The sequence below is a fragment of the Macrosteles quadrilineatus genome, unplaced genomic scaffold, assembly GCF_028750875.1.
Source record: "Macrosteles quadrilineatus isolate MER2022 unplaced genomic scaffold, UCM_ALF_1.0 Scaffold_7__1_contigs__length_78375512, whole genome shotgun sequence".
Lineage (NCBI taxonomy): Eukaryota > Metazoa > Arthropoda > Insecta > Hemiptera > Cicadellidae > Macrosteles > Macrosteles quadrilineatus.
Window position 1 is genome coordinate 71,670,414 of NW_026542600.1, and position 25,897 is coordinate 71,696,310.

General features: G+C 37.6%; 1 protein-coding gene across 6 annotated transcripts in view; it reads left to right on the forward strand.

The window, feature by feature from the left end:
- The window catches only part of LOC128997802 (nuclear factor 1 X-type), a 241,014-nt gene that overhangs the window by 63,887 nt on the left and 151,230 nt on the right, over positions 1-25,897 (forward strand). For 3 of the 6 annotated variants that reach the window (XM_054423515.1, XM_054423516.1, XM_054423520.1), the window contains exon 1: positions 2,036-2,643. The exons of 1 other annotated variant lie outside the window; for it this stretch is intronic. In XM_054423515.1, coding sequence (XP_054279490.1) covers positions 2,566-2,643 — 78 coding nt within the window. In that variant the 5' untranslated portion in view covers positions 2,036-2,565. Of the gene's footprint in view, positions 1-2,035; positions 2,644-25,897 lie in introns of those variants that run through there. 2 more of the 6 variants (XM_054423518.1, XM_054423521.1) reach the window with 2 other exon arrangements.

Here is a 25,897-nt window from a genome sequence, read left to right on the forward strand (position 1 = left end):
TGGCTGTAGATAGAACTATCCATTCCATGTTAAAGCTATTGCAGGTTTTATAATAAACATGAATGTAGTTCGGTTGAGCCTCCGCTAGAGCGCCCCGTTGTAGATTACCACTTTCCATCAAACACTGAGACTTTTTAACCAAGCCAAAAAGTACAGAGCTTTGTTCACGATTGCATATTTTATGATTCATCAAATATTAGACTTCAACACTCTCTGTGAGCCAATTCAATTGTCTACTTTTAGCGAATATCTCTATAGGGAAAGAGCTATTTACCTTAGGTGGCAGGGCAAGACCTAGGCCCGGGACCGATTAAAGTTTTCATTTTGATGTCCCCAGAGGCCAAATACACTATTCATTCAAATTTGCATATACAAGCGATAAATTGAGTAATTTTACCATAGATTACTTACGTTCGTAGCCGAACTTATTATTTACTGTAACACGGGTAATTCAGTTTAGTTTCATGTGTTAATGGATGGGGGATTATTGTTCAGGTTGTCCAGAATATTTTTTAAGTAACAGTCTTGTATTCATATTAATATCATTGAACTAAAGTTTCCGTAAAATTTATATCATTATGGAGCATGTAATTTGATATAAACATAATAGACTAACATATTATGAACAATGTTCAGTGAGAATCGAATTACAGCCATAAATTTCAGTGTTTCGATACTATCACAGAGATGTAAGTACTAGACTTATATACCCCTGAGCCGCAAACCTGCATAGCCTACAAAGCAAATTTATTTTTGTCTGATTGGATTTTTACTCAAACCATTCCCTATTCCAATAACATTAGATTCAACGAGTATCGAGGATTGCTGCTACAGGGAAGGAAAAATTGTTTCTTTGTAAATAAATAATAGTGTAGTATAAAATAGATCAACATTTTCATTCATCAAATTTGATCGAAAAATATTTGTAACCAAGTAAACTACAACCATAAGAATAGCTTGGGCATTTTAAATGTACTGTACAGCTTTTTTTATTTTCTCCACTATCTTTAATTCTAAAACAACGCTTTATTATGGGTAAACCATTATTTGTTTTTAGCTCTACGAACGATGGTTTTAATGAAAATTGAGTACTTTATGTTTTAAGAGTTAAAATTTGAAAACTTTGACAACCCATTTACCCATTCTCCTGGATCTTGATGGTCCACGAACTTAATGAAGTGTATCAAGTCACACAGTTCATGTCAAATTTCTTCAAAATAGTACCAAAATTGTTCGAGTTATCGTGTTCACGGACATGTACATGCATTTTAACGAATAGTGATTTTGGCCTCTAGGGACATCAAAATTAAAAAGTAAATCGGCCCCGGGTCTAGCTCTTGCCGTGCCACCTACGGTAATAGTTCCTGCTCTATAGAACTATAGAGAAATTTGCTACCAGAGACACCATACATATTATTCTAAGACTGTTTCATCTTACTTGTCAAAAACTCGTAATTTACCATAAATCAATGCTATGACAGTGTAGTCTGTCCTATCATTGATTTATGGTTATCTATTGAATTATGTTTAACATTAAGATTTACGGTTCAACATAAAGTTTTGGATATACTAGGGACTAGGGAAATCGTTACGATGCTCTTGCAAGACAGGCTATAATAATACATCTCCCTCTTTAGCGTAAAAAGATTACACAGTAGCCTACTCATTCAAACCCTTGGCAGATATTGTCGAGTCACCCTTGTAAACATTGTCTAGTCATATGCCTAAACCAGCTGTTTATTATACCATCCAAAGTCTTAACACATTTTTGGGTTTTACTTCAATTCTCGCAGAATGTAAAGTACAAGGTGAAACTCAAGTACAACCGCTACCGACTCGAGTTTCTTATCATTCCTTATGTCGGACACGGGTGATTTCGTCGATCAAACAGGTGTCTACCTGCCTTGTAATCGGAACGGTAAGTCGATGACGGGTTGTAGTGTCTGTGAGGCGGTATTGTAGTGTAAGGACCAATGGTGACGTGGGGGCGGTAGGCGGCGCGAGAGTGCGCGGGCACTGGGGTAACGCCCCCTACCTCATGCCGTGGACCTGCTCCTCGACCACTACATCGACAGTCGCTCTCACACATCCCACTAGACACCATGCCTGTCACTGTCACTGCGTCTCTAGAACCGCGAGTTCACCTGTAACAGCTCCACAGACCAGCGCACTCCACATCACCACAGTCCCGCAGTGTCGTCAGCCTCTGGTCGCCCGCGTCGGATGCGCGAATGACGGATTCGCTCGGTGAGGACGTTTCGCAACCCTCGGTTTGAAAATAAAACTGTCGGTCCGGGGAGAGGAGAGAGCTCAGTGTCTCGCGGTCCGCACCACCGTCACCGCAGTCGGTTGTCTAGTTGATACCAGGACGGAATGCGGAGGGCGTGGAGGAATTGCGGGAGCCTACGCTCATTGGCAGCCCTCCGTCGCGGAAGGCGGGGCTAAGCTCCCGATCGATTTTTCCGCTATCGACGATCGAAGAAAATAGAGAAGAATAAGGAAATAGTAGTGTAAGTGTATGTGAACGGAACGAACTAATGCGCGGGTGAGTGAAGAAGTGCGGGTATGTATCAAGCTGGAAACTACGCGCCGAACGTGGGCTATCAAATAACTTCTTGGCCGTCCCAAGGCTATCAGCACAAGGTTAGACTAGAGTAGGATAGATGTATAGTGTAGAGTGTAGTGTGTAGTGTGTAGTGAGTAGTGAGTAGTGTATGTCAGTAGGAGTAGGTGTAGTGTGGCGTAAGAGACGGACTAGTGGATGCCACTGGCTCCGACGGGCCCCGATACTGATTCTGGCTTTGGCCGGGGCCCCGGATACTAGTACTGTAGTGGTAGCGGTAGTGTATAAGGCGAGGGTTGAATGGCGGTCCTACTGCCAAGCCGCTCGAGCCAATAAGGTATATACGAATAAAAAGCTATTTGACCGACTGTACACAAAATATTGGCAGAGAACGGAGAACGGGTCCGTGGGCACCCAGCAGCGCCGAGAGAGAGAGAGGGGGGCCACGGCCTCTCTTTCGACACTTATTCCAGTCAAAATTACAACCACACATATTCACTTGACCTACGGAGCGCTGGAAGGCTCGACTCTACTGCTGTATGGATCACCACTTAACCTTAGAACATCACGTGATAAAACGTGTTGAAACCCGTGTTACAATTCAAATTCGGATTTCGATTCGACTAAATATCTAAATAAGATAAAACCAACAAAACTAAATACATCAAAGTATTCAGCTAATACACACATTTTTTAATTAGATCGGAGTTTTTTTACACCTATATAGCAAGAATAAAAAGGAAAAAAACTTTAACTAAAGTTCACGCTATACCCCTCAAACAATATCAACGATGTCGTTCTTATCAAACGATAAGAAGGACCACTACCAATATGATTTTTAACATCGAATTAGAGGCTAGTTTTGGAAAAAAACCGTACTGTATTAAAATGTCACACTGCAATAACGAGTGAAAAGTCTTTAGCAATTTCAAATGATCGTTGAAGCCTGTGTTGACAAGTTAATTACAACAACAGTCAATAGTTATTGTAATCAATCGCTGTCTTCTGTGTATAGATCATTCAAAATTCACTGCTTCGTTTTCAAGAAGTTTACTTATACGAATAAAGTTTACAGACTCCTGAAAACTCAAATGCTTAGCTTGAAAAAAAAAATCATCTAGAAGTAATGCAGATCTCAGCTGAGTTCAGTTTTCAATAAATTGATAAGCTTTCTGCTCTTCACTAAATTTACCTCACTTTTCAACTCTTCTACTTATTTTCTTAGGCAGGATGCACACTGGAGAAACCCGTTTCAGGAAACTGGTTTCATCAAATTGGTTTCAAGTAACCCATTTCTTTAACAAATGCACACAGAAGAAACGGTATTCCATCAGTTTCGTGATATGAATTCGGATAATGATTATGGTACCTACTATATTGGTGGTGAGTGGCTAAAGAAAACTAAAAGAAGGAAGTATTGGGTCCATCGTCCACCCGTTGGTTAGGGGTGGTCAACACAGTACGTACATTGTAGCTAATTAATTATGCAGTGATCTTGTAATTTTATTTTATTTTTAAAATGCCAAAGCCTCTTTTTTGAATGTTTGGTGGAATTACTTAGTCCACTAATAACAAAGAAGGACACCAACCGGAGGTTAGCTCTGAGTGCTGAGGGAAAATAACAATACACTGAGAAGTCAATAAAACCAATAGAAACGTGAAACTGAAGCCTATACGAAATCTGTTTTTTGGATTTCATGTAAACCAGTTTCAAGAAACAAATGAAATTACAGTTTCATGCAACGCAGTGTGCACTGCCCTGTGTTAAACTAATCCATCTGTTGCGAGCAACTAAAGTTTCTCGTTTCATGAAATCGGTTTCCTGAAACGGATTTCTCCAGTGTGCACCCTGCCTTAGACTCGAATTTCTATAACGTTTATTCTTTATTGATGCTCAACTCATTGCATAATTTACAACACAGAGAAAATAACTAAAATATTGCTTCATGTTCGAGGATTAAACAAGGACAATATTTAAATCAAGAAATTTCAACAAACAATAAACTCAACCTTTAAAATAATCTTATTAATGCAGCATTTAAAGTTACTCTAACGAGTTAAATTATTTTTTTACGACATGATCTTCAATATGAACACCCTCTCTAACATCGTGATTAAAATATATCGTTGCTATAATTTCATCACATAAAATAATCATAAATCGACACCAGTTTCTTCTTATCCGATTTCCACTTTTTATATAAAAGAGCCTATAATGGCTCAATATTAACCTGATGGCTGGGTAATTATGTGTTTAATAACCTTGAAATGCAATTATGATACAATATTTGGCGTCAGTAGGTTCAAATACGCTTTTTTTATTTTTTTTTATTTATATTTCCCAATAAGTTGCTCAAAATGTGTTAAACTTAAAAACCACGCATTCCATATTCCATCAAATGAATTCTTTAAAATGTGCGAACAAAGTTAGGTAATTACTTATATAAAAAAAAAAAAAAAAAAAAAAAAAAATTATACCATTTCTGTCTTTAAAAGCTTGGAGGTAATATAAAAGATAAACTACGATAGTTTTTTTTTCATTAGAATTAAATATGGAATCTGATAATATCCATAAAAAAATTCCCTCGTAAAATATTATTTATTTTCATGATTCATTTTAATCAAGCTATAAAAAAAATCATCATTTCGAAATTGTATTTTTACGCAAATGAACCCCCAAATATAGTAATATGGTAAAAATCATGATAGAGGTTAAAATGAGTTTAGTATCCAACTGTTATATTTCTGTTTTAAATTTTATTTTTTAACTATCTTTATACTAGGCTATAGTTTTTAATGAATAAAAATCTAGCTGTAATTAAATACCTAAATAATGCATCCTGCGTGGTCCATAATTTCAAAGACGGATTAAAATATTTCCGTTCGTTTGTAATTAATCGTTTCTGTTGTTAATTTCACGGAATGGAATGTAAAATATTATTTAAACACATTAACTCCTATATTTAGGCTATATGTAAATAATAATGCTCGTTTTTGTGTACTTATAAGTCAATCTTTTTTAAGAAACGAAAGTTATAAGTTGAAAACCAATGATTTGTCTTTACAATATACATTATTAATATTGAATGTATAAATGTCACCTCATAGTATTTTCTTTTTATAATATTGACTCCTCGTAAAATCATAATAGTATACTTTATGAAAGATACCACAAAATCATCCTGATTTTATTTACGTTTAATCAGGAAATAATTGTTATTTAGTAAGACGAAAGATGTTCTGAAATTCACTATTTACTGAGAAACGATGGATCAATGAATCATTTTTATATATTTACATTAAAAAATCTGGTCTTTAGTTCCAAATTTCATTAAAATTCGCTGTTTTAAGTGTCTAACTTTTTTGTTCTCAAATGCAACCAATAGAAGTTTAATTTAACATTTTAGTATTATTAACATTTGACGTCAAAATATAATATACAAAAATTACTATAGGTTAAATTACAAGACGCTCATCAGAACTGCAATTGCAGGCAAATTATGGTGGCAATTTTAGTTATTATTTAAATTACCTATTAAGTACAAAAGTAGGCCAAATTTAACATTTGAAATTAGAAATCATGCATATCACACTATAGCCATGATTGTTAAAAAACGGGCTTGAATGTGTTTAGTCAATTTAAAGAATGGAGATTTTTTTTTTTGAAACGGTTTAACTTGTTTTAAAACTCATTATATCCAAACGTAGTCATGCATTTATATTGACAATTCTGAATTTTAAAGTGTTATGTTCCCGATTAAAATGTTTTGCTGAGGTTCTTGTGATTATTTGATAATTTGACATTATTAGGATTCAGTTTGATAAATCTTAAAACAGTATATTCTTCTGTTGAACAAATTTATGTTTTATATACGAATGATTAACATTAAAAATATAAACATAGCAATTAGTTCAAATATTCTGGTTAGCATTATTTATAATCGTATCCCTTGCTTTTTAAAAGTGTTTATATATACTTTTACATACACGTATTTATAGAATGTATGCATTTGCATTAAATTTGATACAAGTAAAATATAATATAAATTTCCTTTTTTTAATCGGAAAACTATATTTCCACATTTAACTAATCTTTTCTGCAATATTTCTTTAAAGAATTGTATGACTATATGAGTTGAATTTATGCTGTTTGAGTTGAATTTAAATACTGTATGAGTTGGATATAAAATTAAACGTAACATAATCGCGAGTTGTCGAAAATAGTTAATCTACTTAAAACAATCCTACATTAAATTCTAGTTATTCAATCGATACTTTGGATTGATGTAAATAACATTTAATTTTGCATTAACAATGTTTCCTTTTCATATGTGATGGACGGGTTCCCCTGTTAAAACCCAAACTGGTTCCTGTATTTGTTTGGAGGTTTTATTTCATTATTGGAATTTTTTTTAATACGGCAATAATTCCTATTTTTGGAATGTTTTTAAAGAGTGGTCCTGGAACAATTTACATATTCTCAGGATGCATATACTTTAAATCCCTGACTTTGGTGTATACAAATAGATATAGTTATTCATAATAATCTGTTTAATATATGATCTTCATCCTAAGTAAAAAAAATGGAATAATGTAACAGCTTTGGTGAATGTAATTTCTTATTTTTCCTATTAGAAATGCTGTGCTCAGATCTATAAAACTACATAAAGCGGATATTGTACCGTAATTATGGTTTTTACCAATAATACATATCTGAATTAAATTATATATCGAATATATCTGGAAATGTCGAATAGCCGGCATTCCATACGTCGGAAGCTGCTTTGGAATATTATTTTATCATGCCTTCTAATATATGTTAATGGATTTTAAGAATTACACTAGGCCTACTTAGGGAAGTTAATATCACATCCATGTGAACTATTAAATAATACTTATTATTCTGATCTCAGTTTGTCCTGAATATATTTTATACGATACGCTTAGCCAACTTTTTGCTCTTTTAATACATTTAAAATAATATTTAATGGTATTGAGAGTAATTACCAAGCTAAAAATATAAAAAATAACTGGGCACTGTATTTTTATCCAATGAAATTTGATAACTTTTTTAATGCTCGACTACAATTCTTACAGAATCACCCATCTGTACAAAGTAATTCACGCTTATCGTTAGCGGGAAAACATTTAAAGAAAAAAAAAATACAACAGCACACATAGGCCTAACAGAACCCATATCGTGATTTAAAAAGAATCAAAATATCACATTGGTTTTACGTAGTTGCGTATTCTTTGGATTGCGTTCTGATATCACAGAAAATCCACCGTATCAATGCTTTTTGCGAGCAATTGGGTTGAAAACTGCATTTAATATTGTGAGTAAGCTGTGTATATTCAAAAGTCTTGAACAAATTTGATATCACTTATAATTTTCTTTGCGTATCCTCTCCTTATATAACCTCTAGCTTCTTTGCGTATGCATAGCTAATAATCAAAGAATGGTTTTTTTCACTGTTACAGGAGAGAGAATCATTTTAATTTCTCTTATAGGTTCAATTATAAAACTAGCCTACTGCTAACACTACTAAACCACATACAGTTGTTTATAATGAGAAAGTATTAATAATCCTCCATAATCGTGTGATCGCATTTCTTAGTAAAAACTAAAAGAATTAAGTTACTAATTCTGGAAACAATGAAAAACAAATGAAGTTGTGGTTATTGAACAATAAAAATGAATTGTTGCCATATGGTTATATTCAAAAGGTTTCAATTATGTTGTCTACTCTCATTTTGTACAAGCCGAATTTATTTTGATCACGGTTTAATTTAATGTGATTTAATTTAATTCATGAAACTATTTGCCATAGTTTCAAAATGCCTCTATAAACGATGAGTCTTAATAGGTATAAAATGAAAGGCTTGTTGAAATTTTAAAAACATTAACATTTTGTTAACTTTAGAATGCACAGTTCCTTAAAATAGTTAAAAAAAATGTATTAAAATCATTTAGTTGTGTTGCGATATTGTCTTATTATCAGTCGCAATGTAACAAGTACCAGTTAGGTTTTCCAAACTGGTTTCCTGATATTTAACATATTTTTGATACCAGCAAAACTAATATTAAACCAAACAGTCCACCAATAAACATAAAATCCAGTCTGTGGTTAATGACAAACCATTGCAACTTATAAACGTAATAGGTTTAGTACAGTAGTTTGAATGTTAGTGAAATAATAGATTACTTTTAGCATATCCCTCAATTGTAGCCATGAACAGCCTGTAAAATTAGTTGATGTGAAGTTAGCATGGTATTTAAATATTTTATTTGTAGATAAAAATTGTTTTAATTATACATCATTATTGAAAATCCTGAAAATGCTCATGCGATAGTAACAGCACATTCCCTACAGTTATTTGTTTACCTTTTATTTTGTTGGTTAACGTTTAAAAACAAACTTGCTTCTTTTAATATTTGTATTTGTCCTAAATAAATGTTAGTATGTTTTCTGACTGCCATTTTAATTCCTATCAACATTACCAACACCTATTATTTTAGTTTTCTGATGTACAAGCTTTCTTTCTTTCGCACTAAATGTTTTGCAGTTATGACAACTTAACTTATTGCTTAACTTGTGTTACTCTTAACCATGTCAGTGTAAACAACCGAAAGATACAGCCTGCAGACTAAGTAAGTTTTCATTAACCTGGTTGGATTAACACCATCGATTAACACTAAAATATTTCCTTATAATTGCCATATTTACTATTGATATGCATACTATAAAACGACGAGTAACGTTTAAGCTCATTGATTTCGAAATCGGCTCCTATGATTTCGTCTTAACTGTTAGAAACATCTTATTTTCACGCTAAAACAATATCGATGCTAGCCACTGTTCTGGGAAAATTAGTTTTTCGGCAAAAACTTAAAATCAAATCTTAATATTTTTAACATTGGTCTTATGGAATGCCATTTATCCAAGACATTCCAACGAAAATGTAAATAATTAAGTGCAACACATGCTTATAACCAATCGTCTACAGTACAGTAGCAAATTACTAAATACAGTAGGCCTACAAAAGAAAAATACATTAATACCACTAAGCATTGATTATTTAATACACTTAGGGGGTTTTAATAATCAACGGGGAAATTACGATTGTTCAAAATCGTACAGTATTTTACCGCAAAAGATAAAATAAAATACAACAAATAAAATGTTGAACTAAAAAAACCATTGGGAAACCCAAAGGACCTTTGGTAGTTTTCGACGATGTGCCGACGGCGTTTTGTTTGACAATACCATGGATTATAAAATAGAAACGGTATGGATAATATTTATAGACAAATGGCCCAAAAATAGACGAGTTTGTAATATTATTAAAGTGCAACTGCATGAGTTGTGACGTGTTAAGTCTTGGGTTCGTGGAACATCGCAACAATGGGATCGTCCACGCATAGAAAAGAAACGGCATGGATAAAAATCATAAAAGATTCACAGGATGGAATCCAAGACTAAAAATCTCTACAAGTTTTTTTGACAGTTGTAGTAGTGCATTCCCTACATAGGAAATTCGCTAAAAGAGTAGTACATTTTATAAGAGGTTTGTTCAACTATTACCTTTGAGTAACAGAACTGGCCAAAATAGAAGGGGTGACTTCTTCAGTATGTAATTAATGAGAATACTCTGCTACACATATATTTTTAATTTCAATTCCATTTTCTAAACGTAACCTATAGAATATAATATCATCTGTTTACATAGTTTGTTGACGGTAGCTTAGATGGCTTTGATAGCAGATTTGAATAATATTGTCAGTTTTCACCAACAACATTTACCTGCTGATTACAATTTTTCTAGGTGTTTGGCCAGTTTTTCACTATGACACACAACACTAGGCTTAATCTAAAAGGTATTTTCAAACAACTTATGATCACTGACCTAGGTCCGGGTTGCACCGCGCGGCAGAGCCCTAGCTATAATTAGCCTATGTTGCCAAAAAGGTTTGCTTCAGAGCCAACGCATGTCTACTTAGCCGGAATACTGGTTGACTCATTCTCCCATGGCTTGACTGGTTTAAGCTTGGGAATCCTGTCCATCCCTAGGCAATCTTGTGAGTTTATTTTATTAAAGCCAACGTAGCAATAGCAGTGTATTGAACCTACCCCACTGATGGCCAGTTTTCATAATTTATGATATTTTCTTATAGTTATTGATACTTGTTACCATGATTGGATTTTGTTTCAGTACAAAAGAGTCCTAAGTTAACAAATACATTTAGTTAATCAAAGAATTAAGAATAAGAACCCAATTATTATTCATATACCACTCGTCATCATCAACTTTGAGTCCCTTGCACAATATTTTGTTCAATATATTCATTCAAAAAGACTATTTATGCAGATGAACACTGACCAGCTAAAGAGGATATTTTAGTTTTATGATTAAGTATCAGCGTGAAGTCGTCAACTGTTACCTCATTTTTTCACCATATCAATGGGGTAAAACTACGATCAGGAAAGTAAACCCCCCGCCGCAGCAAACCTGCAGACTAAGCGAATTCTGTTGGCCTTAATAAATTTCAATTTGAATATTTCCTTATACTGTACATATCAGATGCATTCCCTATTTAAATAACAGTATATAATCAATTAGTACTTAGATTTTCTACTACATAGAAGGTAATAAAGTGTGTAAGGTATTTTGTAAAATCGTAAAAGGGCAATATAAAGTAAATAAATTGTCCGAACGTAATCAACACATATTGATAAACAAGTAGATATTTTACTAATCACACGAAAAGTACAAATATTCAAAATGTTATTTCTAATCGAAACATGTAAATTTAAAAATTGTCCATCTGAAAATCGTTACTCCTTGATGTTCGATATTTAAATCGGCACAGAAATATTTATCAAAGTAAACTCGTCTATTACCTAGGTAACAGATGTACTGAAGATCTCGAGACCAACTAAACATGAACACAACATGAACATTTTTAGTTAATTTTATTCATTAAAGTAGTTAGCAAAATCGCTTTAGCATTTAACTCTTTGTTGTACGTGATATCGAATTTTAACTATATAATATCTGGTTAGATGAATTAAATGACTGTTTGGTGGTGTGTAATTTTATTCTGCCAGATTTAATTCATGTTCTGTTAGTTAAAAATATAAACATAATGTTTTTTTTTCTGGGTTATGTTCAGCACACTTAGTGTGTACCAGGCAAAGTAATGTGTACCAATGTGTATAAAACGATAAATCATTAATCAATAACATTTATTACGGCTTTTATACACAAAGAGTAGTAAGTTAATAAAATTGAATTGGTTCGGCTTACCCATTTTTTCAGTTTATTCATGTTTATTAGAGCTATATCTACTAACTACAAATCGATTTAATCATACTGTAGATGAACAATCAGCAAGTATAGAGTTTATCCATGGTATTACTTCTTCACTTGACATATGTTGCTATTTGAAACAGGCAACTGATTTTAAAATCAGCTGATTACTTTAAAAATATACAGGGTATCCCACGGAAGGTGTCTCAAACTGATTACGGAAGAACGGCTGAACGTACAAGGATGAAGTAAAATTATTTCCCGTTAAATCAACCCTAAGGAATAACGTAAAAATATTTTTAACTTTCTTCCGATACAGGGTGTGCTAAAAACTGAGGGTCCCTGGTTCGAATCTCGGAATTTTCAAATGTAAACATATGTCATGTTATACATCATTTTAAGGGTATTAAATACACAAACATTTTGGCATAAACTGAAATTAATTATCTTTTTCCGTTTCAAATGGCGTAAGTTTATTTGGAAAAAATCAATATGTTTGCAATACTCTGTGCTTCCTATACAAAAGTACTTAGCCCTTCTCCGGTTGAAATTTCTTACTCGTTATGAAATTAGCTTTACTGTGATATGCTAAAAGTAACGGGGTTATAAAACAGTAACAATTCAAAAAATAGATTTTTGAAAAATTGCAAATGCCCATTGGTCATCATTTTTAAATAGCAACATATTTCAAGTGACACATCATTTTATAGGTTTTTTTATTCTTAACAACTTTGTCATTTACACTTACTTCGTATCTCTTTTAGTTTTTGTGTAAATAACAAAAACCCTGATTTTCCTATAGCAAATGATTTGGGTTCAACACTAAATTTTGAATTTGACATATGAATTTGAACGGATAGTATTTTTGGCCTCTGGGGACATCAAAACGAAAAATTAAATTGGTCCCGGGTCCAGTTCTTACCCTGAGACCTACGGTAATAGCTTATTCCCTATATGGGAAATTCGCTAAAACTATCGTAAGCTAGCTAAAATTCCCAATACGTCCGCGGAACTATATGTCTAGCGTATATGTCACCCACTGTATACCACTTAGTGATTTACACGCGTGTACCAGGCGTGTGGTGTGTAGCATGTGGCGTGTAGGTCACCCAGTAGCCCACTGTCGCACGTTGCACGCGTGCGGGGGACATGCTATTTTGGGCTCTTGATGAACCCACGTTTTCTAGTCCACACAAGCACCGTCCCCTCATCTCATTACTACAACTTTTTTTACGCCCCTTCTTGTAAACGGATATTCCTTTAAAAAATACAATGATTTGTATATTTTAAAATCATTATAACGTTATACATCTTATACACAAAAGCTTATTGTGGACATTGTCCATTGCTATAATTGTTTTTTCTTTATTCACTTGACTGCTCTTTTTTTCTAAGTTCAGCTAATGTGTACTTACTGTGTATGCCGTGTACGCGTCCGGCTTGTGTAATAAACGTTTTCCTTCCCACCTGAAGACGGCCTCAGTTTCCGGATATGAAAACTTATATGACCTCAAGAAACTTGAGTTTTACTTTTCAGTGGTGGGAACCGCAATAATTGTTTTTTCGCACTTTTTAACTGACCAACACCAAAAATAAACTTCAAACAAACATCATACATAGTTATTCTGTTCTAGTACTTTGGTAGTTAGGAATTACTAAAATGTCAAATAGTGAAGGAAGGTAATAAATAGTTTCACGATATTAGTGTTCCACTAAAAAAATAACTTATTTAATTCAATCCAGTTTTCAAAACATAAAATCTTTGCAGGCATCGATGTTTGATTAAATCTGCTGACCCGGCTATAAAACTTGCTGTATTGCGTATAGGACCACTCTAGAGGAGGGGAGGTGCAGTTATACATACCGCTTTATTACCATTGTAAGATGCTTTCCCTCGTTTTGTTTTCATGCATGCCGGAGCCGACAATAGACTAGACGCACCCCAATCTATTACGTTATGCGTGGCTCGCCGGCATGTCGCTACCCCATTTCATATTTCCGAATAAATACCCCGCCTTTATATGCAAACTCGGCTAGTGGTAACGCTAGATTTGTATGCTACTACTTTGGCTCGACGGTTATTCCCCTTATCTTGTGTTCTTGAGAACGCCACATTCCGTCGCCGCCGCCGCGCCGTTTTCTCTCCGGCATTGCTCCCCGTTATTTTCCTCATTCTGTTTCTTTCATTACGTTCGCTAAAATTTGTTTAAAGTAATTGTATACCGAAGTAACGTAAAACCACAAAACAACAAACATTTTTGTGTTATTTTAGTCACGTTTTGCGTTTAAACTACTGTAACAACTATTTTCAGGTTTTTTGTAAGTATTTGCTATTTATGGTCACTGATACTATAACTTTATTATTAAGAATTTGTGTCACCTTCTCATACAAGGACGTGGGGTTTTAGCCTAGAACAGGTTCAAACATTACTTCAGGCATAAACTAACACAAGTATACTTCTTATCCATTGTGAAATCTGAAGATTTTTTTTGTCGAGCTCATAATGGTGACACTGAACACTAGTGTAGACGACATTTTATTCATATTTTCTAGGGTTAATTTTATTATTCGTTCTGTACTTTTTGGTATTATAACCAGAGGGCATATTATAACAGCATTATAATATGGGGTTTCATTATATCGTTTTATTTGGTTAAACGAGGTTTCAAATAACTTAAAAAAAGAGCAGATTGTAAACAAACACCCCCGCTGCAGCAAACCTGCCGACTAATCGAATTTCCATTTGCCTGGAATGATTTTCAATAAATATATTAAATAAACATTTATGTTGAACTCTAAAACTTATGTTGATTTTAAATTAACAATTTTTTGAATTTTCTTCGTAACCAATCATACAATTTTGTGTTTTAAGGGTAAAAAATGAGAAAAGCCCATTATTACCCTATAAAACCCCCGTTAAACCCTGTTCCCATGGTCCGATCATGCTGGTTTGCTAACTCATTTAAGTTCATCCCGCCTTACACCTTAAAACCAAATTTTAAGCAAATCGGACAAACTTACTCAAGTTATCGTCTGGATGGACATATATATACATATCTAAAAATTGGAACGAATGGTGTTTTTGGCCTCTGGGGACATCAAAATGAAAAAGTAAATCGGTCCCCGGCCTAGGTCTTACCATGAGACCTACGGTAATAGCTAGTTCCCTATAGCTAAAACACACACCTAGAGGCACCCCCCTAACACTATAGTTTTCTTCAGCCGATCCATAAGAGTGACATATACACTAAGGGAGTATGTTTAACGCTTCAGGCTAGGCGTACAGGCGGTTATCACATAGCTGGTGATTTGTGGGATTTGAACATCAGACACCGAAGTACCGCGCTCTACCAGCAGACCGTGGTATGGAGAAGGTAATACCGTAATCAATTGTTTACTTAAGTTGCCCCGATCATCATAATCGTTAGGTAGAACCATGATCGAATGAAGTAGCCCAATAAGTATTGTAGTGAAATGCATTGTCATTGGCCGAAGTAGTTCAGATGATTGATGCATGCAGTTCATCATTGTAGAGCTACATGATTAATTAGAACAATAAATGTTATTGGGGTTGCGTGGCGTTGCCTACTGATTACGACTGGTTAGGATGTACCAATACACTACTGATGTTATTGGTCTTTAGACAGCTGTGATTTGTATTTTTTTGTTTATTTAGTAACTAAGGAAATAATTGTAAGATTGTAAACTTTGTAAAGAAAGAAAGTTGATGCTGAATTCACTCTCATTTATTGAACATATTTAACTGATAAAAAGTCAAGCAGGTAAACTAAACTACAACTTAAAACTAATCTACGGATGTTCACTACATGGTAGCAGAGCAGGTTTCCTGCTTTAACTGTTTATTTAATTGAACTTTTTAAACTTGTTTGAAACTTTACAACGACCAACTGAAAATGAATTCAAAACTAGAACCTGCCTAACTACACATTCACATAAATACATTTATCACGGATAGAACTTACACTCTTTTATACCACGGACAAATTGGAACTACACTACGAATCTATTTAACTGATTTTATTTAAACGTAAAGCAACAGGTAAACTAAACTACAGCTTAAAACTAATCCAAGGATATTCACTACAACTGGTATGTACAGTATATACTGTAGGTTCTCTGTTTCTTGACCTTGACTCTAGTACCAGTACCAGTAGCCATGTTCCAGTGCCAGTACTGGTATGTACAGTATATACTGTATGTTTTATGTTTCTTGACCTTGACTCTAGTACCAGTACCAGTAGCCATGTTCCAGTGCCAGTACTGGTATGTACAGTATATACTGTAGGTTCTCTGTTTCTTGACCTTGACTCTAGTACCAGTACCAGTAGCCATGTTCCAGTGCCAGTACTGGTATGTACTGTATATACTGTAGGTTCTCTGTTTCTTGACCTTGACTCTAGTACCAGTAGGCCTACCAGTAGCCATTTTCCAGTGCCATTAATGGTATGTACTACAGAATATACTGTATGTTCTCTGTTTCTTGACCTTGACTCTAGTACCAGTAGGCCTACCAGTAGCCATGTTCCAGTGCCATTACTGGTATGTACTACGTAGAATATACTGTATGTTTTATGTTTCTTGACCTTGACTCTAGTACCAGTACCAGTAGCCATGTTCCAGTGCCAGTACTGGTATGCACAGTATATACTGTAGGTTCTCTGTTTCTTGACCTTGACTCTAGTACCAGTACCAGTAGCCATGTTCCAGTGCCAGTACTGGTATGCATAGTATATACTGTAGGTTCTCTGTTTCTTGACCATGACTCTAGTACCAGTACCAGTAGCCATGTTCCAGTGCCAGTACTGGTATGCATAGTATATACTGTAGGTTCTCTGTTTCTTGACCATGACTCTAGTACCAGTACCAGTAGCCATGTTCCAGTGCCAGTACTGGTATGCATAGTATATACTGTAGGTTCTCTGTTTCTTGACCATGACTCTAGTACCAGTACCAGTAGCCATGTTCCAGTGCCAGTACTGGTATGCATAGTATATACTGTAGGTTCTCTGTTTCTTGACCATGACTCTAGTACCAGTACCAGTAGCCATGTTCCAGTGCCAGTACTGGTATGCATAGTATATACTGTAGGTTCTCTGTTTCTTGACCATGACTCTAGTACCAGTACCAGTAGCCATGTTCCAGTGCCAGTACTGGTATGCATAGTATATACTGTAGGTTCTCTGTTTCTTGACCATGACTCTAGTACCAGTACCAGTAGCCATGTTCCAGTGCCAGTACTGGTATGCATAGTATATACTGTAGGTTCTCTGTTTCTTGACCATGACTCTAGTACCAGTACCAGTAGCCATGTTCCAGTGCCAGTACTGGTATGCATAGTATATACTGTAGGTTCTCTGTTTCTTGACCTTGACTCTAGTACCAGTACCAGTAGCCATGTTCCAGTGCCAGTACTGGTATGTACAGTATATACTGTAAGTTCTCCGTTTCTTGACCTTGACTCTAGTACCAGTACCAGTAGCCATGTTCTAGTGCCAGTACTGGTATGCACAGTATATACTGTAGGCTCTCTATACCTTGGCGCGCCTGCGCACGCCCCTCCCTCGGCGTAGACTCCACATTTCTGTGTAGGCTCGCTCCATTGTTTATGATCTCGTAAATTGCTAAGTCAGCCGTGATTGTCCAGTACACGATATTTTATATTTATAACTTCAGAAATTATCATTAGATCCACAGATAATTCCGTATGACTCGGTAACAAACCTTACGATTTAACCAGTGGGTGAAGGGACGAATACGTTTGTAGGATAAATTATGCAACTGTATCATATGTACTTGTATAACGATTCGGTTGTATTGCGGAAAAGTTAACAAATATGATAGGTCCTAAATAGGTCAGTTTTTTCTCAAAAGTTAAATAAAATCCTATTACATCTTCCTCGTAAGGCAAAAATTCTTATTTCACCAGTGCATAAGAAAATGTGGTAAATAGGAAATAAAATTTTACACTTGAAAATACTTTTACTATGTTTCGGGGTTCCTGGTGGTCGGTTTCTTCCCTGCAACACCACCTTGAATGAGCTCTGGGACAACTATGTAGTTACGAAAGGACATAATTTGGGTCTGTACTAAAAGTGTGCGACCTTTTTTTAAGGTGTACGACCAAGATGAAATTTAAATTGAACTCATGGCTTCCGTGCTGCAAAACATGTTCGAATTATTTCAATGTGTTCAATATAACATTTGGATTTAGAAAGATATCCAACCTTAATCGCCGTCGGAAAAGTGAATTCTTTTATCTTGTAGACGAAGATCAACTTACAAACTGCTTAAGGAACTCTCAACTTTTAAGGTCAAGCGTTGCAATAATGTTTGGATGGCACTCTTAGCGCAATTGAAAGCATGTGGCGACTTTGTGGTTGTGAGGATGTGTCCAGTGTGTCCCATGTCCAATGTACAGGATCGAGCGCGCCTGCCGACCTGTACGGCCACTATGCTCAGTTCCGTTAGAAGCATTTGCATCATTAAGTTCCCGCGTAGGCGTAGAACAACATATGTGCACTGTATAAGGCCAAATTTCGAAACGTTTAGACAAAAATGGAGTATTTGGAGGTTTATTGAAATTTAAGTATCTGTAGTTGACGATGTCACAGTATCAATATTTTAACTTACTGTTGAAAATCATGCGAATATACAGACACAGCCTAAACAACTTTGAAGAAAAACAAGATTTAAAGGTTTGAGTTTTTCTTATTTATCTATTTACTTGTGTTACTTATGTTGTAATCTATCTTTTCTATTTTTGTTTTAAAAACAAATCAATGAACCATACACTTGGGCTGCCCAAGTGATCTACTACGACCTACTTTAAGCCGGGTTTTCCTAGCCGCGGAGTCGGCGAGCGGAGAGAGAAACGCGGAGAGCGGACTCCACTTGTCTTAGGCAATTTAATGTTACTGTTTTCCTAGAAGCGGAGCGGAATACCATGTTAATTTCAATTCCGCTCTCCGCGTTCCTCTCTCCACTCACCGACTCCGCGCCTAGGAAAACCCAGCTTTAGACGAGGTGCTGCAGAACCTTCTGAAGCGTCAGCCAGTTCGGTCTAAATTCGTATAAGAACAAATACATGCCTTTGAAAAAATACAAGTAGAAAAACCACGATAGTGTTAGCCACACCATGGACAACTTTCACGGTTGCAAGAAAAAGGCCACTTGGTTTCAACTTTGATGTTAAAACTGCAACAGTGATCTACAACGATTATTCAAGATCTATTTGACAGAAAGATTGCTGCAGTTTGTTTGTCCGTTAAATTATCTATTTTTATTTTGTCAGAGAAAAGTCCTAAGTGTATTTAATTTTAATCTGAAAAATCCTGTTTACTCAACCATAGAGTCACTTTCAACATACTACTTAAGTGCTATACGTTCTTGAAATGTAAGAGAACCCAAAACATGGTTTAACAGGCAAATTTAAGTAAAAATTTAGTATATACAATTCCTCTCTCTGAATAAACCTTTTGACGTATTACTAAAAAGCGTTTGCCACTTGAATTTATTTTACAAATCTTGTGATTATAAGCGTGATATAAACACCAATACCACGTTGTTTTTTGTTATATAATACTCCAGGAAAGAAATGTTTATGTTGTCTATTGGCATTAAATTAATATATTCTACATACTTGTTTCTTTATGTGATAGCGAGTTTATGCATAAATGATAAAAGCTCCAGCTATCATTTTCGTTTTAATGTGTAGCTTGTCCTTAACAGCACTGACTGGCCTTGGATGCGTCAGTGAGGCGAGCAACGAACACTCTGGCCACGTCCGATGATACACACCATAGACCTTTCCCTTTATAATATGTGATTGAAAAGGTTTTTCCAATCCTCATAAATATACAACAGACACGAGTATATACTACCTAAGCGATAACATGCATGTTGCGGAGTGTGCCTATACCGGGTAGTGACTACGGGGCACGAGATCTACTAGAATGATCAGGGGGCGCAGAGTGGCAGAGTGTGCCAGTACCGGGTAGTGACTACGGGGCAGGAGATCGACTAGAATGATCAGGGGGCGCAGAGTGGCGGAGTGTGCCTGTACCGGGTAGTGACTACGGGGCACGAGATCGACTAGAATGATCAGGGGGCGCAGAGTGGCGGAGTGTGCCTGTACCGGGTAGTGACTACGGGGCAGGAGATCGACTAGAATGATCAGGGGGCGCAGAGTGGCGGAGTGTGCCTGTACCGGGTAGTGACTACGGGGCAGGAGATCTACTAGAATGATCAGGGGGCGCAGAGTGGCGGAGTGTGCCGGTAGCGGGTAGTGACTACGGGGCAGGAGATCTACTAGAATGATCAGGGGGCACAGAGTGGCGGAGTGTGCCTGTAGCGGGTAGTGACTACGGGGAAGGAGATCTACTAGAATGATCAGGGGGCGCAGAGTGGCAGAGTGTGCCGGTAGCGGTAGTGACTACGGGGCAGGAGATCTACTAGAATGATCAGGGGACGCAGAGTGGCAGAGTGTGCCGGTAGCGGTAATGACTACGGGGCAGGAGATCTACTAGAATGATCAGGGGGCGCAGAGTGGCAGAGTGTGCCGGTAGCGGTAGTGACTACGGGGCAGGAGATCTACTAGAATGATCAGGGGTGCAGAGTGGCAGAGTGTGCCGGTAGCGGGTAGTGACTACGGGGCAGGAGATCTACTAGAATGATCAGGGGGCGCAGAGTGGCGGAGTGTGCCAGTAGTGGGTAGTGACTACGGGGCAGGAGATCTAGAATGATCAGGGGGCGCAGAGTGGCGGAGTGTGCCGGTAGTGGTAGTGACTACGGGGCAGGAGATCTACTAGAATGATCAGGGGGCGCAGAGTGGCGGAGTGTGCCAGTAGTGGGTAGTGACTACGGGGCAGGAGATCTAGAATGATCAGGGGTGCAGAGTGGCAGAGTGTGCCGGTAGTGGGTAGTGACTACGGGGCAGGAGATCTAGAATGATCAGGGGTGCAGAGTGGCAGAGTGTGCCGGTAGCGGGTAGTGACTACGGGGCAGGAGATCTACTAGAATGATCAGGGGTGCAGAGTGGCAGAGTGTGCCGGTAGCGGGTAGTGACTACGGGGCAGTAGATCTAGAATGATCAGGGGTGCAGAGTGGCGGAGTGTGCCAGTAGTGGGTAGTGACTACGGGGCAGGAGATCTAGAATGATCAGGGGTGCCGAGTGGCAGAGTGTGCCGGTAGCGGGTAGTGACTACGGGACAGGAGATCTACTAGAATGATCAGGGGGCGCAGAGTGGCGGAGTGTGCCAGTAGTGGGTAGTGACTACGGGGCAGGAGATCTAGAATGATCAGGGGGCGCAGAGTGGCGGAGTGTGCCGGTAGTGGGTAGTGACTACGGGGCAGGAGATCTACTAGAATGATCAGGGGGCGCAGAGTGGCAGAGTGTGCCGGTAGCGGGTGGTGACTACGGGGCAGGAGATCTACTAGAATGATCAGGGGACGCAGAGTGGCAGAGTGTGCCGGTAGCGGTAATGACTACGGGGCAGGAGATCTACTAGAATGATCAGGGGGCGCAGAGTGGCGGAGTGTGCCGGTAGTGGGTAGTGACTACGGGGCAGGAGATCTACTAGAATGATCAGGGGGCGCAGAGTGGCGGAGTGTGCCGGTAGTGGGTAGTGACTACGGGGCAGGAGATCTACTAGAATGATCAGGGGGCGCAGAGTGGCAGCGTGCCGGTACCGGGTAGTGACTACGGGGCAGGAGATCTACTAGAATGATCAGGGGGCGCAGAGTGGCAGAGTGTGCCGGTACCGGGTAGTGACTACGGGGCAGGAGATCTACTAGAATGATTAGGGGGCGCAGAGTGGCAGAGTGTGCCGGTACCGGGTAGTGACTACGGGGCAGGAGATCTACTAGAATGATCAGGGGGCGCAGAGTGGCAGCGTGCCAGTAGTGGGTAGTGACTACGGGGTAGGAGATCTACTAGAATGATCAGGGGGCGCAGAGTGGCAGAGTGTGCCGGTAGCGGTAGTGATTACGGGGCAGGAGATCTACTAGAATGATCAGGGGGCGCAGAGTGGCGGAGTGTGCCGGTAGCGGGTAGTGACTACGGGGCAGGAGATCTAGAATGATCAGGGGGCGCAGAGTGGCAGAGTGTGCCGGTAGCGGGTAGTGACTACGGGGCAGGAGATGTACTAGGATGATCAGGGGGTGCAGAGTGGCAGAGTGTGCCGGTAGCGGTAGTGACTACGGGGCAGGAGATCTACTAGGACGATCAGGGGGCGCAGAGTGGCAGAGTGTGCCGGTAGCGGGTAGTGACTACGGGGCAGGAGATCTACTAGAATTATCAGGGGGCGCAGAGTGGCGGAGTGTGCCGGTAGCGGGTAGTGACTACGGGGCAGGAGATCTACTAGAATGATCAGGGGGCGCAGAGTGGCGGAGTGTGCCGGTAGCGGTAGTGACTACGGGGCAGGAGATCTACTAGAATGATCAGGGGGCGCAGAGTGGCGGAGTGTGCCGGTAGCGGTAGTGACTACGGGGCAGGAGATCTACTAGAATGATCAGGGGGCGCAGAGTGGCGGAGTGTGCCGGTAGCGGTAGTGACTACGGGGCAGGAGATCTACTAGAATTATCAGGGGGCGCGGAGTGGCGGAGTGTGCCGGTAGCGGTAGTGACTACGGGGCAGGAGATCTACTAGAATGATCAGGGGGCGCAGAGTGGCGGAGTGTGCCGGTAGCGGGTAGTGACTACGGGGCAGGAGATCTACTAGAATGATCAGGGGGCGCAGAGTGGCGGAGTGTACCGGTAGCGGTAGTGACTACGGGGCAGGAGAACTACTAGAATGATTAGGGGGCGCAGAGTGGCGGAGTGTGCCAGTACCGGGTAGTGACTACGGGGCAGGAGATCTACTAGAATGATCAGGGGGCGCAGAGTGGCGGAGTGTGCCAGTACCGGGTAGTGACTACGGGGCAGGAGATCTACTAGAATGATCAGGGGGCGCAGAGTGGCAGAGTGTGCCGGTAGCGGGTGGTGACTACGGGGCAGGAGATCTGCCAGGGACGTTTCTTGCAATTAATCTCACATGGGGAATCGTGCCATTCATCAGATGGGCGGATCTGGCACGGAGTTGAGTCATTAGAGGCTCGAACCCACACCTAGCATCTGCCAATACCTTACCTTTGCTCCATCGATTTTACTTTTCCGACCCCTAAATGTCATAATTGTGGATCTTCAAGCTAGTTGTCTTATAATATTAACAAATAATGATATTACCATATTTTTAAATATTAGTTTTATAAATTGTTATAATTGCAATTTGCGGGTAATTAATTTTATTTATTACTTTGCCAACTTTGAGGATCTTTACGTTGTTTCTTTATGCTTCAGTTATTATTCTTTATTTTTTTAATTTTCATAAATGTCTGCACATTTTATTTCTACACAATTGAAATTCCCAAAACAATTTAGAGTCTTTTTAGTACTTAGGTGATATATTAAATATTTACAGCTAATCACAATTTTTATGGATTTCAATTGACCAAGATATTGTCCTGCTAAATATCATATTACCCAGTGTTTGGCAGAGTCACACAACGGTCCTCCTCTGTTCTCCACTATGTGAGGTAACTACTGATCCCTACAGTTATACATCTACGCCTAAACAGCCTTGACGCCAAAACCAGTTTACAATTGGCGCTCAGGTCGATCGGCGATCCTTTGCCGTAAACATTTTTTTATTTTAGGGTTCGCCTTTAAATATATCAGTTTTATCACTGTCAGATGCGTTACACATTTCTAAGAACAGTCGAATCGTGAAGTGGTAGTATACGCAATATCATATGACTCACGGTGCTTTCATTTCCACGAAGATGTTGTTGCTAATCGTGTTCTATAATTTATTATCACAATTGATTATATTTTAATGCACTTCAAATATTTTAGTGACAGTTTTTTATAACAGGAAAATGTCGCATGTACAGGGTGTCACAAAAAAGTGTGATGGGCTATACAGGACCTAATTCTACATGCAAAAATAAGTCAAAAATGAAGAATAAAATTTTTTGGATTTCGGCTTAGTTTAGCCGTAATCCGCCATTTTGTTTTTTGGGGAAAATGTTTATTATTTCAAAATCCCTTTGAGATATTTTTACGAAACTTGGCCAAATTGTTTACACTATAGTAAGTAACATTTATAAAAAAAATTGTTATTTTAACTCTAAAAATTTCAAAATGGCGGCCGTTTAAATTTTTTAATGCCAAATTTCATGAAAACCGGTTCCTAAATCAAAATTTTGTAAGACACAACAGTTTTAGTATTTATTATGACAAATTCAACAAAACAAAAATGAATAAAATCGGTTCATAAATAAAGAAGCTGTGTTTATTTTAGTAATTTAGACTGAAATTACTTAATATGTTACATAAATTATTACATTACATTTAAAACATTTTAATATTAATAATTTCAGTTAAACAAACAACAGTTTCAGTTTAAACAAAACAAATAATGAAATAAATCAGTAGTACATGAATTCTTTAAATTAACTCCTACTTTAAATTTATTGATGTACAACAAATATGCTGCTGCTACAATGAGTTATTTTAAACACGTTTCTTGGCTTTTGATATATATTGACATACATTACGTTTTACATTAAATGTGAGCACACAAAAGTTGGTTATGTCAGGGTGCCGATTTTACGAGTTTTAAAATTCTTTTATTAGAACTAAATTAATAATATGCTTGTGATATCAGGGACCCGGTAGTTACTATACAATTTAAAGTTAACTTATATCTCGTAGTATATAGTTGATGGGGACCGTCAATGAAAATCTTAGGCATCTATATATGCTAATCATTTACAGAGTGTTTATAGATTATTTTTTTCAAATTTGAGGAACAATTCAAACACAAAAAATATTTTGAATGGGAAAAAGTTCTAAAGGGTGTATAGCATGTATCTCTTACCTGATATTATGTAAATTTTTAACTTAATTTACATTTCTTTATATACTACCATTTTTATTCTGCATGATGTAATACAATTTGGACTCAGTTTTGTCCGTAAAACCCGAATACTATGGCCACACATTTTAAGATATTCAAATTACAGAAAAAAACTGAAAAATTTTTCGGAAATGACGACGAAAAACGTGATTTAAAATAATTAAATATTGTTAAGAACCAAACGAGATCAACTGATCGGTTGAAACATTATTGAACGCTATAAACTGAATGCGGAAGCAGGCATTTAGTCGAGATGAATTAATCAATGAAACATGCTTTATTTCAATAACAAAGTCATTACTAATAAATACAAATTCGAAGTTGGAAATGGCTCCCCAAATAGGCTTATTGGTTGTTTCTGCTTGTAGCGTCTATTACATTTTATACTTCATCAGACATACGCTCGTTGTTAGGGTAAAGTTCTAAAGAAATACAGTTATTCCATGAAAAAAACACAGCTCTCGTTGGCATTGAATAAAATAACTGTTTTAGATAAACTTAACTAAGTATGTTCTTAGTCATAGGGAACTGACCATGGTGACGAGCTATCCCCATCACAAGACTACAACCCCTGATGGGTGAAATATTAACCGTGTGCATAGCTTAACTATCTCTTCACTAAACTTAAGCTATAAAAAACCTTCGGCGAATCTAGGCTATGTGTTAAACATACATTATCTTCACAAAGCTATAAACAATGGAATATAATATATAAGCTATAAGCTTGGCGAATCCTGAACATGTGGTTAGTTGAACATGCCTCCATTTAGGCTATAAACAAACGGTTCGCGAATCCTGAATATGTGGTTGGTTGAACATGCCTCCATTAAGGCTATAAACAAACGGTTCGCGAATCCTGAACATGTGGTTAGTTGAACATGCCTCTATTAAGGCTATAATCAAACAGTTGGCGAATCCTTAATATGTGGTTGGTTGAACAAGCCTCCATTAAGGCTATAAACAAACGGTTGGCGAATCCTGAACATGTTGTTAGTTGAACATGCCTCTATTAAGGCTATAAACAAACGGTTTGGCGAATCCTGAA